This window comes from Lytechinus variegatus, chromosome 2 (assembly GCF_018143015.1).
Source record: "Lytechinus variegatus isolate NC3 chromosome 2, Lvar_3.0, whole genome shotgun sequence".
NCBI classification, from domain to species: Eukaryota; Metazoa; Echinodermata; class Echinoidea; order Temnopleuroida; family Toxopneustidae; genus Lytechinus; species Lytechinus variegatus.
In genome coordinates this window covers 1,852,384-1,865,168 of record NC_054741.1, presented here as the reverse complement: position 1 = coordinate 1,865,168, position 12,785 = coordinate 1,852,384, and the positions used below count along the sequence as shown (strand labels likewise).

The following is a 12,785-nucleotide window of genomic DNA, read 5'->3' as shown; positions in this document are numbered from 1 at the left end:
GTGAAAGTGTACCATTCTCATTTTTGTGTGTGTGTTTGGACCAGGTTGTCAGATCAAAACCCTCTTTTTTTATTGTATTGGCTGAGAAGTACCGACCAATTCATAAAGACTTGAATTTGATTGGCTGTTGAGCCCATGGCCCTTGTGGGTGCTGCATGTACTACTAGTATTATTATCCCGGCCCCAGGTATTCTGGAAGATGTGTAAAAATGGAAAAACGTAACCAAAATAACCTTTATTTCATAGTAAAACCATTTTTTTTATTTTCAAATTTCTCGGAACCAATTTGACCTCCATTTCTTTTGGCTTTTCAAATCAGACTTTGTTGGGACAGTCGGGGGCGGATCCAGGATTTTCCAAAGGGGGGGGGGGGAATTTTCCTCCCCCAAAAAGGTCTTCAGTTTCAAAAGAGGGAGCACACCTCTGTTTTAATGGCATTTTTACATTACAAATATTTCAATTTTGTTTCTCAAAGGGGGCGGGGGGCACGTGCCAGTTGTGCCTCCCCCCCGTTCCGCCAGTGGGGAAAGGTAATGAATGCTGACACAAATCATAAGCACACTTATTTCTTGGAGTGAGGTGGCTTCTTTAAGCCCAGAGCCTGGGTTAACATCTTAATCCTTTATCAGATAGTAGCATTGGATAGCAATATGTATGTGACAGAGGCATCCAATGAACACGTGACCACACATACAATAATAAAACTTTCTTCCACAAATTCAGATATGACAAGTTTCTGTACAAGAAAGTGTTTATTCAATATCAGGAAAAGTACATACAATGTTTTATCTTGTTTATTCTTCATTTTTTTTCTTGCCTATGTTACTTTATTCATATAATAAAGATTGAATAGAAATTATTGTACAACGCCTACTTAGCTAGTTGTACGCGATCAAATGGGAGGCTGAACGTCACACATTCGTACCGTTGCACACACAAGACGTACCATCCAAAATGTACCATTGCACGGCTTTAGGAGGTGACGTCACAATGCGATTTCATTGAATAAGGTGACAATGCGCGTACAGCCCGCTGGCTAAATGCGCAATGCTGTCCAAGATCATGTGCGCTTGTGGGCCCGGCTTGTGGGATTTTGCTTTTTGCTTTCAATATTTTTGCTCCCTTTTCATAGATTACTGGAGGGAAAAACTCTTGTTTTTTTTCATATTTTCGGTAGATTCCGAGGCGTTGTACAACACTAATAGCGAATATTCTTATTCGTGCAATGGTGCGAGATTTCGCATTCGGTGAAAGAAAGAAACGCTCTATTCAACTCGGCTAACGCCTCGTTGAATAGAGCATCTTTCTTTCACCTCATGCGAAATCTCGCACCATCGCACTCATGCCTATTCGCTATTTGTATAATGACAAAAACACAAACTTATATGTACTCTGGTACAAAATATGGATCCACGAATGTGATAACAATCCATTCTGGTTTGAAATACAGTTTTGTAACCTGTGAGAAAAGAGAAATAATGGTTCATGATCTTCCTTTGCCACTCACATTGGCCCGTATGCTGAAGTTGGGTTTATGTCAAACTCTAGTCTAAGGTTGGGTTTTGACTATGGAAAGCCATATGTGGCATAATTCTTTTTTAACAGCTAGAGGCTAAAATTTATCAGCATAATTTACTCCCAAATCAGTCTTTACTGTCTGGGAAGAATAAATAAGATAATCGTATTCACTGTCAAAAAGTTGGGAAAGAGAGCAATAATCATAAGAAACATACAATATACATTGACATTGTTGGCTTCCCATAATTTCAGTACAGAGTTAAACCATGGTTTAAGGTGAACCTGACTTCAGAGTATGAACAGCTGAGTTAAATATTTATTTAATCTACTTGTACATGTAGATAGTCTAATGCCAAATGTGCTAGACCTATTCGGTCTAGTCTCAACTAAGTCTAATTACCATTTGGTCTACACCAATACAGGGATGTGAGTGGTCATAAATGAACAGATCTGAAAAAAAGCTGAACAGTGTAAAAAAGTCTGAAATAGAAAGAGCTCCCAAACTGTGTATACAGTGGAATGCCAAAAAATAAGCTGATATTAAGCTGAAAAAAAAAAAAAAATCTGAACTCTCACACCCCTGACACTAGTAAGTCTTGGACTAATACCCATTTAGTCTAATTATCATTTACTCCGATGCCCAGTTAGTATTAGGGTATTCCAGCAATCATTTCACAGATGCTTTCTATAACACAGAATCTTCTGTCAAAAAGCCCTTCATAACAAAACAGACTTGGTCTATAATAAGTGAATCAAAACAGCAGTGTTGTCCTGGACTCTGGACAAACTGACATATTTGCAATATCGTCCAGTCCCAATCTTAAGACGATGCGCTTTCCTGGTCCACCGACTTTCGACAATTGATTCTAATGCATCCATTGTGATTTGACGGCCATTTTCAATAGATTCTGTATGTTGCAGAAAGTGTCTGCCAAGTGCATGCTAAAATACACTATCATTTCCTCTTTATCTAAAATGTATTTTTTTCACTTTGTCAAATGAAAACTTGGTTCAAATCGTTAGTCTAAGCAGTGTCATACCAATTGGACATCAGAGGAAATGGGTTTAGCCAAACTGAAAATAAAACAGAAGGGTAAATGGGCTAAATGGCAATTAGAGCAGTCGGTAAGAAGATGGCAACTCTTTATGAAATGGGCCCCTGGTTGTTGACGAACTAGGATTAGACTAAATGGAGAGTAGACAAAGTGGCCCGTATTCTGAAGTCAGGTTTAACTTAAACTCAAGTTTCAAGTTGTGGTTTAAGTATGGGAAGCCAAAAGTATCAAATTTTTAAAATAAGTTGAACGTTTCTTATGTTTACTGTGCCCTTTCCTGATTCATCGATGGTGAAGACAATCATCTATTTATACTTCCTAGACAATTATGAATGATTTGAGAGCCAAACTAGCTGAAATATAATATCTCTACCATTAGTGGTTTACGTAACAATTGGCTATCCATACTTAAACCACAACTGTAAACCTGAGTTTAAGTTAAACCTGCTATCAGAATATGGGCCTTGGTGTGTAGACCAAGTGGCAATCTATCATCAAACTGTTCACTACATACACCCAACCTATTTCTGAAAAGAATACTCAAGATAGTACAAGCAAATTATTGGTTGCAGCCATTTTCTCAGGTTCAATAAAATATATAGACTAATTTCTTTTCACATTTGGGGAATTACGACTAATGCGACTGTAATAATTCACATTGAGCACTAATACATTAGGAAAATATTCCCTAGCATAAAGAAATGAAATTGTACAAACATTTTCAAGATATTCATCAGCTGCAGTAGGCAATATCCTCTGCTATATGACAAAAGCAAACCAATTACAACTGGCATTTATTTTAAAGCTTGTGTATAGTTTTGGTAAATCCACCAAAATGCACCTATCACTATTCCAATTCATTGCTAGCTAATATGAATGGATATGCCCTATAACAGTTATGATGTGGAGGATATGAAATGAAAATTTGTTTTACAGGATAAATTTTGCGATTTTACATGGAAATTTAACTTGATCGGGTCACCCAATCAAATTAAAATATCTGTGTGTTTTTGTCCTTCAATTAAATCCTATTCCAAATCATGGAATGGGCTGAAACTTTCAAGATATGTTCTTTGTCTGTAACTTTTGGATATCTAATCACTAAATTTATAAGATAAGTGCTTGAATGCCCATTTTTTAAATTTAAAACAAGCATCGCCGAGAGAGGGCGCTATATATCCAAGATTTGAATATTTGAAATTTTCTCAGAGAAGTGCAGTTGGAAAAATATCTAACGTTCTCTACGCTTCAGTAAGACTGTCATATTAGATGATATTCGATTATCAATCACATTATTGACCCTTTACCAAAGCTATACACAGGCTTTAAAAGATGGCAAAAATTAGTGCAGAATCAAGGAAAGCTTTGGGTTCACTAGACCAAATGTATATGCCAACATGATTATTAATCACTTTAATCAATGCTGGGTGATTTGCGGGTGACGTGAGTTTCCTATTTTCAAGCTCAATGACCAACTCTTATACAGCAGATTTTCGATAGGGTAATTTAGGTTCCATGTAATACGATCATGAAATAAAGGATGCTAAAATGAAGTCAATTTAACCCCACATCTAAGGACAGTGATTTTTCTGTTTAAAAACCAGTAATTCCATTTCAAACTTTATCTAAAACACAAATTCTGTTTTGGCATAAAAAAATGTATGCAGCAAAAACATGAATTCTGTGAATTATCACGCAGTAGTAAAGAACCAAAGCAAATTTTCTGTTTTGGTTTATCAGTAAACAGAAAATCACTGTTCCTACATATTGGATTAAATGTACATCATGAACTCTCAAACAATATGTGATTGTAGTTGAGCATAGCTGAAGCAGTTTAACACATCTAAAGACACACTTTCCCATGAAGATATGTGACTACATCCCCTTTCTGAATTCTCAAATGGCTAAGAAAGCAGCTGCTCAAGGGGGAGAGGAGGGATGGGCATCACAACAAAACTTGTTCTCATTCTAAATATTATACAATCTATCACATGATTATGAATTCTCCTTGTCGAATTAGCCAATACTAGGCAATATCAACAAAATATGTCAACATTCAGGTTCATTTTGTTTGGACACGCACTTCTGATAGCAGTTAGTGCAGCAGCTCCGCTTCAGCGTTAAAATAATAACGTAGTTCTTGTATAGCGCATATCACATTATGTCATAACGTCCCTATGCCCTTCCAAAGGACTTGGATATTATTACCTCGGCTTTAGCCCCGCAGCCTTTTACAGCACAATGGCATTTCAAGGAATAAATTCCTGCCAGGTACCCATTCATCTCACCTGGGATGAGTGCAACACAATGTGGATGAATTTCTTGCTGAAGGAAATTACACCATGGATGGGATTTGAACCCACGACCCTGTTTCGAAGTCAGAATACTAATCCGCTGGGCCGCAATGCTCCACAGCTACCTAGCTCAAGTTGATTGTAAAAAAACAAATTTAATCATTGCTCTGGCTCTACTGAATGAAAATTCAACAACTAGAGGATTTTTAAACAATAAAGATATTCCCAATGCTGGCAAAAGACAATAATAAGTCGCACCAGAAGTACATTTCACAGCACATCTGGATACTTGGAAAGAAATGTTTGCAAATGATAGTTGATATCGCTGAATAGCTGCTATATGCGAAAAGGAGAATTGCAAATTTCTTTCATGTAATTCTTTAATGATTGCCTAAATCAAAAAATAATAGTAATAAAACTATTCTTGACATTGTAATAACATAGGGTTATTATAATAATCGCTGGATTTATAAAGTTCTTTTTGCCTGAGGATACAAAGCGCAATTATTACTCCAGCTGTAACTCCAGCTACCATAACAGGTACTTGGTGTATTCAAGGCTAGGTATAAAGTAGGACATGGAGCAAAGGGCATTTTGCCCTCAAACTGAAAAAAAAGGGAGTTTCTTCACCCTTCACAGGCTGAAAGAGCAACCAACAAGGAATACCACAAAGTCAATATGGAAATTTACATTCCAAGTAGAAATTATCACAAAAAAATAAACCTATTACTCAGTAAAAAAAAAGGAGTAACGTTTTTCAGAATTTAAGGGATGTCGCACCATCTATTATGACTTCATAATTACTTGATTTCAAGTGTCCCAACCTGCGGTAATACATCCAGTACAGATGAATCAATGTTTGTTATCCAGGCAACGTTTCAAGGTCATACCCAAGGATTAATTTGTTTCACGTTGGATAACAATATTCTTGTTATATCCTCTACCAATGAGTCCATGCTTGAATGTAATCATCATGTGCTTGGGAGTATTACAGGACCAGCAATCAGATGGGATGTTGGAATTGAAGCAAATTTATGTCAGACTGTGGATTAAAAAAACAAAAGATGAGGCCATAAATTCAGTGTCATGACATGAGATCATTTCTAATTTTCTGACCAAGTTATCACTGAGCTGCTCGCATGTGACATCACAACATCAAAATTTGATCTCCTTCTATTTTTCATCCATGAAAAATATAGCATGATTCAAAACTCATCACTGGAAGATTGGAACGAACATGGAATGGAGCCAAGGTAGGTATTCTTGGGGGGGGGGGGGGAGTGGCGAAAGATAATCAAAAGGTGACACATCACTTATTTTCCCTTAATTGTATATGGAGTAATACAGAGTTACACAACCCATATATATACAGTATCTCTTTCTCCCCTTTTACTTAATGTTATTCCCCTTCTTTGTTTAAAAATTAGAGAGATGGTAAATGCATCCCTGTCCTCTTCCGCGCTACCCCTGAAGAAGAACAAAATAGAAAAAAAACTCCCTGTTCACTTACCTATCTACAAGTGAATCTCTCATATCCGATGCTATGGTAGCCGTTTGTTCTCCACCAATCTTGAAGACCTTTTCGATGACGGAGAGCTCAGCAGTGGTAGTGTCTAATCCGCAGAACGCACACCAATCGTTGACTACCATACCTCCTCCAAGCACTTCACTACCGCGGTTCACTGTACCGGCCTGATCAATACCATCGAAGAAAATTGAAAAATAAAAATTTCTCTCCTTCATTGATTTTCTTCGTCTTTTTTGTTGTTCCTACCCCACAATAGCAATAGCAAACTTCACTACCGCGGTTCACTGTACCGGCCTGATCAAAACCATCGAAGAAAATGGAAAAATAAAGATTTCTCTCTTTCATTGATTTTCTTCGTCTTTTTTGTTGTTCCTACCCCACAATAGCAAGCCCCTCAAAAGTCAAAAACCTTTTTGAGTTGTACTGAAGCAATATTAATACACTCTCCCACATATGCCTTTTTGTGTTAGTGACCATCAGAATTATTGGTTTTCAGCTAAGATTTCTTGAAAGATAAGTTTATACGTTGATATGTTCAACAACTAGATCCATCATAATATGGTGACTATTAACCTTTATTCAAATGACTTTCTCTTGAAACAATTGTTTGCTGCAACTACTGTCTTTTACCTTTGTAACAAAAATAACTAAAACAGCAAAACAACAATAACATCTCTTTTACCTTTAACTTACAAATTATCTGTTGCTGGAGACCATATTCTCCCAACCCTCCCCTCTTGGTGAATAACAAGAAATACATGAATAATAATAATAAAAAAGATAAGTATTTAGAGGTTTGCGTGATTTGGGGGTAACATAGGGGAAATTTATGATTCATCAAGAAAGCAATTCCTATAGGACTGCTTTATATCTATGATAAGAATGATTGAAATGAAGTAGAGAAAGAAATAGAAAGAGAGATGGAGATAGGAGTATTGGTTTGACATCACACGAGTCGTGGAAGAAGAGTACAGACTGGATACAAGAAAAAGCACGGAGAAGAAAAAATAAAAAGGGCAATGTTCAGTCCAACATCATGATTTGGAAAGCTTCCTAATGATCAATTCATCCCACAACAGCCTCCCTGAGATGACTCAAATAATTCTAATCATGTAGAAAAAACATGAAATCTTACCACTAGGGGAACTTGTAATAAGGATGACAGCTCATTTTGGTCTTGAATTGTGGTCTTTGGATGTACCTATGGAGACAGAGAATATAATTGAAAAAAGATTAATTCATTATTAATGGGTCAATGGTAAAGCATGTACTTGCACGCATCAATTGTTTGCTAACACTGTTCTAAACTCTTCTTCTTCCGTTGTAGTAAGTCCCTCTTGTAGAGTATTGTTGTATTAGAAGGAGAGCAAACAATACTACTTTTATAGGCTGACAGATGAATCACACAAGTGCCTGAATTCATATGTGGAGCGTTGTGGCCAAGTGGATTAGTCTTCTGACTTTGAAACAGAGGGTCGTGGGTTCGAATCCCAGCCATGGCCTAATTTCCTTCAGCAAGAAATTCATCCACATTGTGCTGCACTCGACCCAGGTGAGGTGAATGGGTACCCGGCAGGATTAATTCCTGGAATACATGAGTGCTGAAAGGAAGCTTGAGCTAAAGCCGGGGTAACAATAATAACAACGTGCCTTGGAATAGAATATTTCTAGATAGTGGCGCTATATAGATGCCTATTAATATTATTATTATAAAAGCAGTTATACCCGTCAGGGGTCTTAACTCCCACCAAAGCATTTCAAACAACACGCACACTGAATATGACTGCTGTAATAAGCTTGAGCAATGCGCACTTATATGTGTCTGTGCTTTGAAACTAGGACAAGGAATTTGAATTCCTTCCTAGTTTAAACCTTTTGGGTATGAATTTTCAGGCCAATGGATTTATCTATTTGAAGTAAATTTGAATAAAATACCAAGAAAATGAGATCAGCATCATGTAGTCGCAAAATAAGAATTATATATGGAGCAGTTTCTATTGCCACCTACATGAGGCATAATATTTTACCTATTTTACAGACAAGCAGGCTTCAGAATACGGTTCAAATTCAAATTAACCTTACCTACATGTAAAGCTCAACGGCAATGACTGGACCACTATACCAATATGTGTTAAGGATAATATTTTACTTTCAAATTCTTCTAACTTTGTTAATTCTTACGTAAAATTTTGCAGCCTTACAACTTCATGTGTTTACCTCTTTCATAATGTTTGTACCTTCTTTTCTTCTGACTTTCTGCTCCACTCCTTCCCTTCACTCCCCCTCTCTCTCTCTCTATCTGCCTCTCCTCCTTCCCATCTCTCTCTCTCTCACAACACAAGTAATTTTCAATACCATACTTTATCCATATTATTTATTTTGTAATTATCTGTGTTATTATTTGAATACTTTTTGTGTCTTTTTAATTACCTTGTGAATACATCGCAATTCGGCCTTAGCCGCGATGATGTCTTGATTTTTATCAATAAACTATCTATCTATCAACCGTAACCCTACATCTTTGCCAAAATTAAATCCATAGCAACTGTCAGAGGAGCAAATGTTTTGTCTTCCAGAATACCCACTTACCAATCCTCCCTGATTACTGATGACACTATAGGTACCGACCAATGGATTACCAGCTACTGTTTGCTTAAACACCTCCACTTTGAGAACATCTGCTATGATTTCTTCCGTTTCCTGTGATGGAGAAAAAAAAACGATGATCACAACAAAATGACAATAATTTCACAAAGAAATGTTCTTGTGGTAAGCTCTAAGATGAGCACAATACATGGACAGAAATAATGACAACCAATGATAATGGTGATGAAATTATGACATAAAATAATAGTGAAAATGGAAGAATGACCATACTAACAGTAGTTTGGATTGTTTTGTGAAGCTTATCTAGTAATAAAATTTACACATGAATTGACATGTTTAGCCTATTCATAATGCAGATCAGCATATTTCATTGAAGGGGTTACTTTTATAAATAAAATGATTACTAATATCCCTAATTGGCAATGATACTGAAGCCTCAAATTGCAAAAATTATTTTTAACTAATTAAGTACCCTTAATTAGTTATAAGATATTTACATCTACAATATGTTTATTCATTCGTAGTAAATAAAATTAAGAAGGAAGAATGTAGTGGAATTTACAAAAAATATAAATGCTGCCAATTTGAAGAATAAAACATGATCAGACAAGATTACAAATATCTAATTGTTCTGAAAGGGATAATAGTATTGCTCCATGACTCACCTTATCAAGATCTGGGTGTACCAAGGCTACATAATCATTGCAAGCGATGACATTACCAAGGGCAGACAGCTTTTCCTCTATTCTTTGGATGGCTACACTGTCTGGAAGGGCATTACGAATGTGCTGCAATTCCTGATCTGTTGTGGAGTTGGGTACAAGCAGACCGTGTCTGTTGCCTGTACAATAAAAAAGCAAGCACAAAATCAATATTCAAATAAGATACATTAGTGAAGATATTAGCAAGTACTTCATGGAGGTGGTATCTATGGACTTTTAATATGCCCTGGCATAGCTGAGGAAATTCACAGACAGCAAGTGTGTGTAAGTATACTAAACAATGCACATTTTCTGTGTTAGAAGAGCGCAATGTCGACTTCTGTAAACCACCATCGGTCGTTACACTGAACAGATGGTGACTCATCACAAATAATAAATGATTTCATGCATATGATATTCTAATTGCAGTCCCAATCATCCAGATCCAGGGCCCGGTTTCATAAAGGACATAATGGCAACTACCATGGTAACAGGACTCAGCAGCCAATCATAATCAAGTTTACCATGGTAGCTGCCATAATGGCAAAGCTGCAACAGTTGCAAGACCTTTATGAAAAAGGCCCCAGATATGGCAACAGATCTAACAGACTCAACTTTGGTCAAATGAATTGTACAGGGAGACTATGGAACAGATTATAGATTTTTTTTTAATTACCCCTGTAGAGGGTTTGGACTTGGAGAAACTAATTTTAACTCTTTTTAGAAAAAGAGAGGAAAAAAAACAACAAAAAGGGTCCCATAATAAGAAGGTTAGCAATCATAGTCAATGGAATCAATTGTAGAAAGATGTTTTACGATTATTGCTAAGCTTTTTGTTACGGGGCCCCAGGAGTGAGAGCATACATAAAGCAAAATGATCCTTGAATTAATAATCCATCCTACCTGCAGTAAGCCTTCCAATTATCCTACATCCATCTATTGAAGAATGAACAACAGGAACAGCATCTCCAAGCTCTGCTTCAAATAAACTGCAGAAAGAAAGTGAAACATTATTGGAATATTAGAATTTATAATTACGAGACCAAGCAAAAAAAATTATTTTGGGGGCTACTTTCACAACTTAATTGCCTAAATCTGCAACATTGAATAAGCCTTAACATTGCAATGAATGGGATATCCAAGGCTCCTTTTTTTTATTTCCAGGGATCTTTCAAGAATTTTTGGGCTAAATTACCCCCCAGGCCCAGCCCCCTCACCCCCAAGTAATTTTTTACTACGGATTAGATGATTTAGATCAATGACGTCAAGATCAAAGCCGAATTGACATCGAAAAGTGACTGAGAGACTTGTCATGACATTTGGGAACAAGTTAGTGATGATATGCTAGAGATAAGAGAGTCGTAGAGAGCCGGAGCAAAACTGCACGCCCTGTTTTGATGTGTCTCTTAATATACGGGAGGCAGTTAAAGGCTCCACAATGAAGAAGTATATGTCAAAATATTGAAAATATCACCATGGAGTCCTCAAGGCTAGGCTAGCCGAGGGAACGTACATCTCGTCATTAAAGGGGAAGTTTACCCTGACAAAAAGTTTATTGTAAAAATAGCAGAAAAAATTATGAAAAATATTGCCGAAGGTTTGAGAAAAATTCATCAAATAATTAAAAAGTTATTAGAATTTCAATTATTTGATTTGTGACGTCATATGCGAGCAGCATTCCTACATAGCGAATGGTAAAAAATCAATGAAATGTCATTTTCTCAGAAAATTGAAAATGGTTTTCACTGTAACTTTTGTATATCAATAGACAAATCGCTTCGCACGCGATCATGAAAAGAAAACAAAATTAAGTCATCAGGAACCATACAAAATTTGAAATTTATGCATTTTATATTACATAACACATGGGACAGCTGCTCGTTTATGACGTCACAAATCCAAACCTTTGAACTCTAATAACTTTCTTACTCTTTAACGGATTTTCCTCAAACCTTCACCAATATATTTTATTATTTTTTCTGCTATTTTTACAAGAAAGTTTTCTTCAGGGTGAACTTCCCCTTTAAAGTTTAAACACGTTCCATATTACAGGTACAACACATAAAAGCGAGTACTTTTTTTATGCCTGGGACTACACATTATTTCCTGGTCGTACTTGCCTGTAAAAATTTTCTGAACCACCAACTGCTACGAGACAGTATGCATTTGTAAGTTTGCAATATACACCAATTTCATTATTACTTTCAAACTGCGTTCGAAGAGCCATATTTGACGATTAATAACAGCTTTTCTTCCCAAGATCAATCTGAATTGTGTCCTGTACAGTTCTCAATCAATCGAGCCAAAGCATGCACACCGCGGGTACCGTACCGTTACGTTACACATGAGCGAAACTATTCTTCACAATTCAGTCGTCTTTCGTAATAGTTGCGCAATGGAGTACGGTACTGAAGTGATGACGTCACAAAAAAACTTATTTTTTATTTCTATTTTTTAGCATTTCAGCGTTTCTTATACCATATTTTGGTAAAGCATTATGATGAAAAAAAATGTTAGGAACAATAAGGCAATGATACATTGACTTCAATGGGGCTCATGTTGTATTCATGACGAGGTCATTTATTGAAGCCCCATAATATGGACCGATTCCCACAAATTTGGGTGGGGGGGGGGGGGGGGGTCATCATGCTCTACCAAAAACTGGTATAAAAATGATGACATTTAGTGCACAAAGTGATAAAAAATGAAAATTTATTACGTCACACTTCAGTACTTGACATAGCCTAAGGCCTATAGCCGGGGGGGGGGGATATATAATAATACTCGATCTCCTATATTTCCCTCCGTTAATGATCGACTGCAGTGAAATGCACTTAAATGTGACTCATCTATATGATAGTACTATCAACTATAATATAAATTAAATCATGTTTTTAAAAATCTAGCATTCAATAACATTCTCTAAAATTGTTTTTGCCGATTTAAACATGTTTGATATTGAAAACTGGAACACGTATGTAGCAGAGTAGGCCTACATTTTATATTATTTTGTTTATCCGATGAAAAAAAAATGGAAAAACATTTTTTTTTCATATTTTCTAAGGGTGATAACTTGTCGATG

At 36.4% G+C, this 12,785-nt stretch overlaps 1 protein-coding gene across 1 annotated transcript; it reads right to left on the bottom strand.

Annotated features, from left to right (window-relative positions):
- Positions 1 to 5,494: 5,494 nt before the first annotated feature.
- On the bottom strand, positions 5,495 to 12,031 carry LOC121407041 (eukaryotic translation initiation factor 6-like). Its single transcript, XM_041597948.1, has 7 exons — positions 11,824 to 12,031; positions 10,607 to 10,692; positions 9,668 to 9,843; positions 8,985 to 9,095; positions 7,531 to 7,596; positions 6,378 to 6,559; positions 5,495 to 5,909 (listed from the first exon to the last, which is right to left on the bottom strand). Exons 1-7 carry the CDS (start codon positions 11,928 to 11,930, stop codon positions 5,900 to 5,902), a joined length of 738 nt encoding a protein of 245 aa, XP_041453882.1. The 5' UTR covers positions 11,931 to 12,031; the 3' UTR covers positions 5,495 to 5,899.
- Positions 12,032 to 12,785: the final 754 nt, after the last annotated feature.

What these genes read in the sequence shown, in the direction of transcription:
- LOC121407041 (XM_041597948.1), bottom strand. Translation starts at nt 11,930, where the DNA reads ATGGCTCTTCGAACGCAGTTTGAAAGTAATAATGAAATTGGTGTATAT. An exon ending in GGTTCAGAAAATTTTTACAG is followed by an intron (nt 10,693 to 11,823) that starts GCAAGTACGACC and finishes TTCTTTCTGCAG; the next exon opens with TTTATTTGAAGCAGAGCTTG. An exon ending in TCAGTAATCAGGGAGGATTG is followed by an intron (nt 7,597 to 8,984) that starts GTAAGTGGGTAT and finishes CTGTCTCCATAG; the next exon opens with GTACATCCAAAGACCACAAT.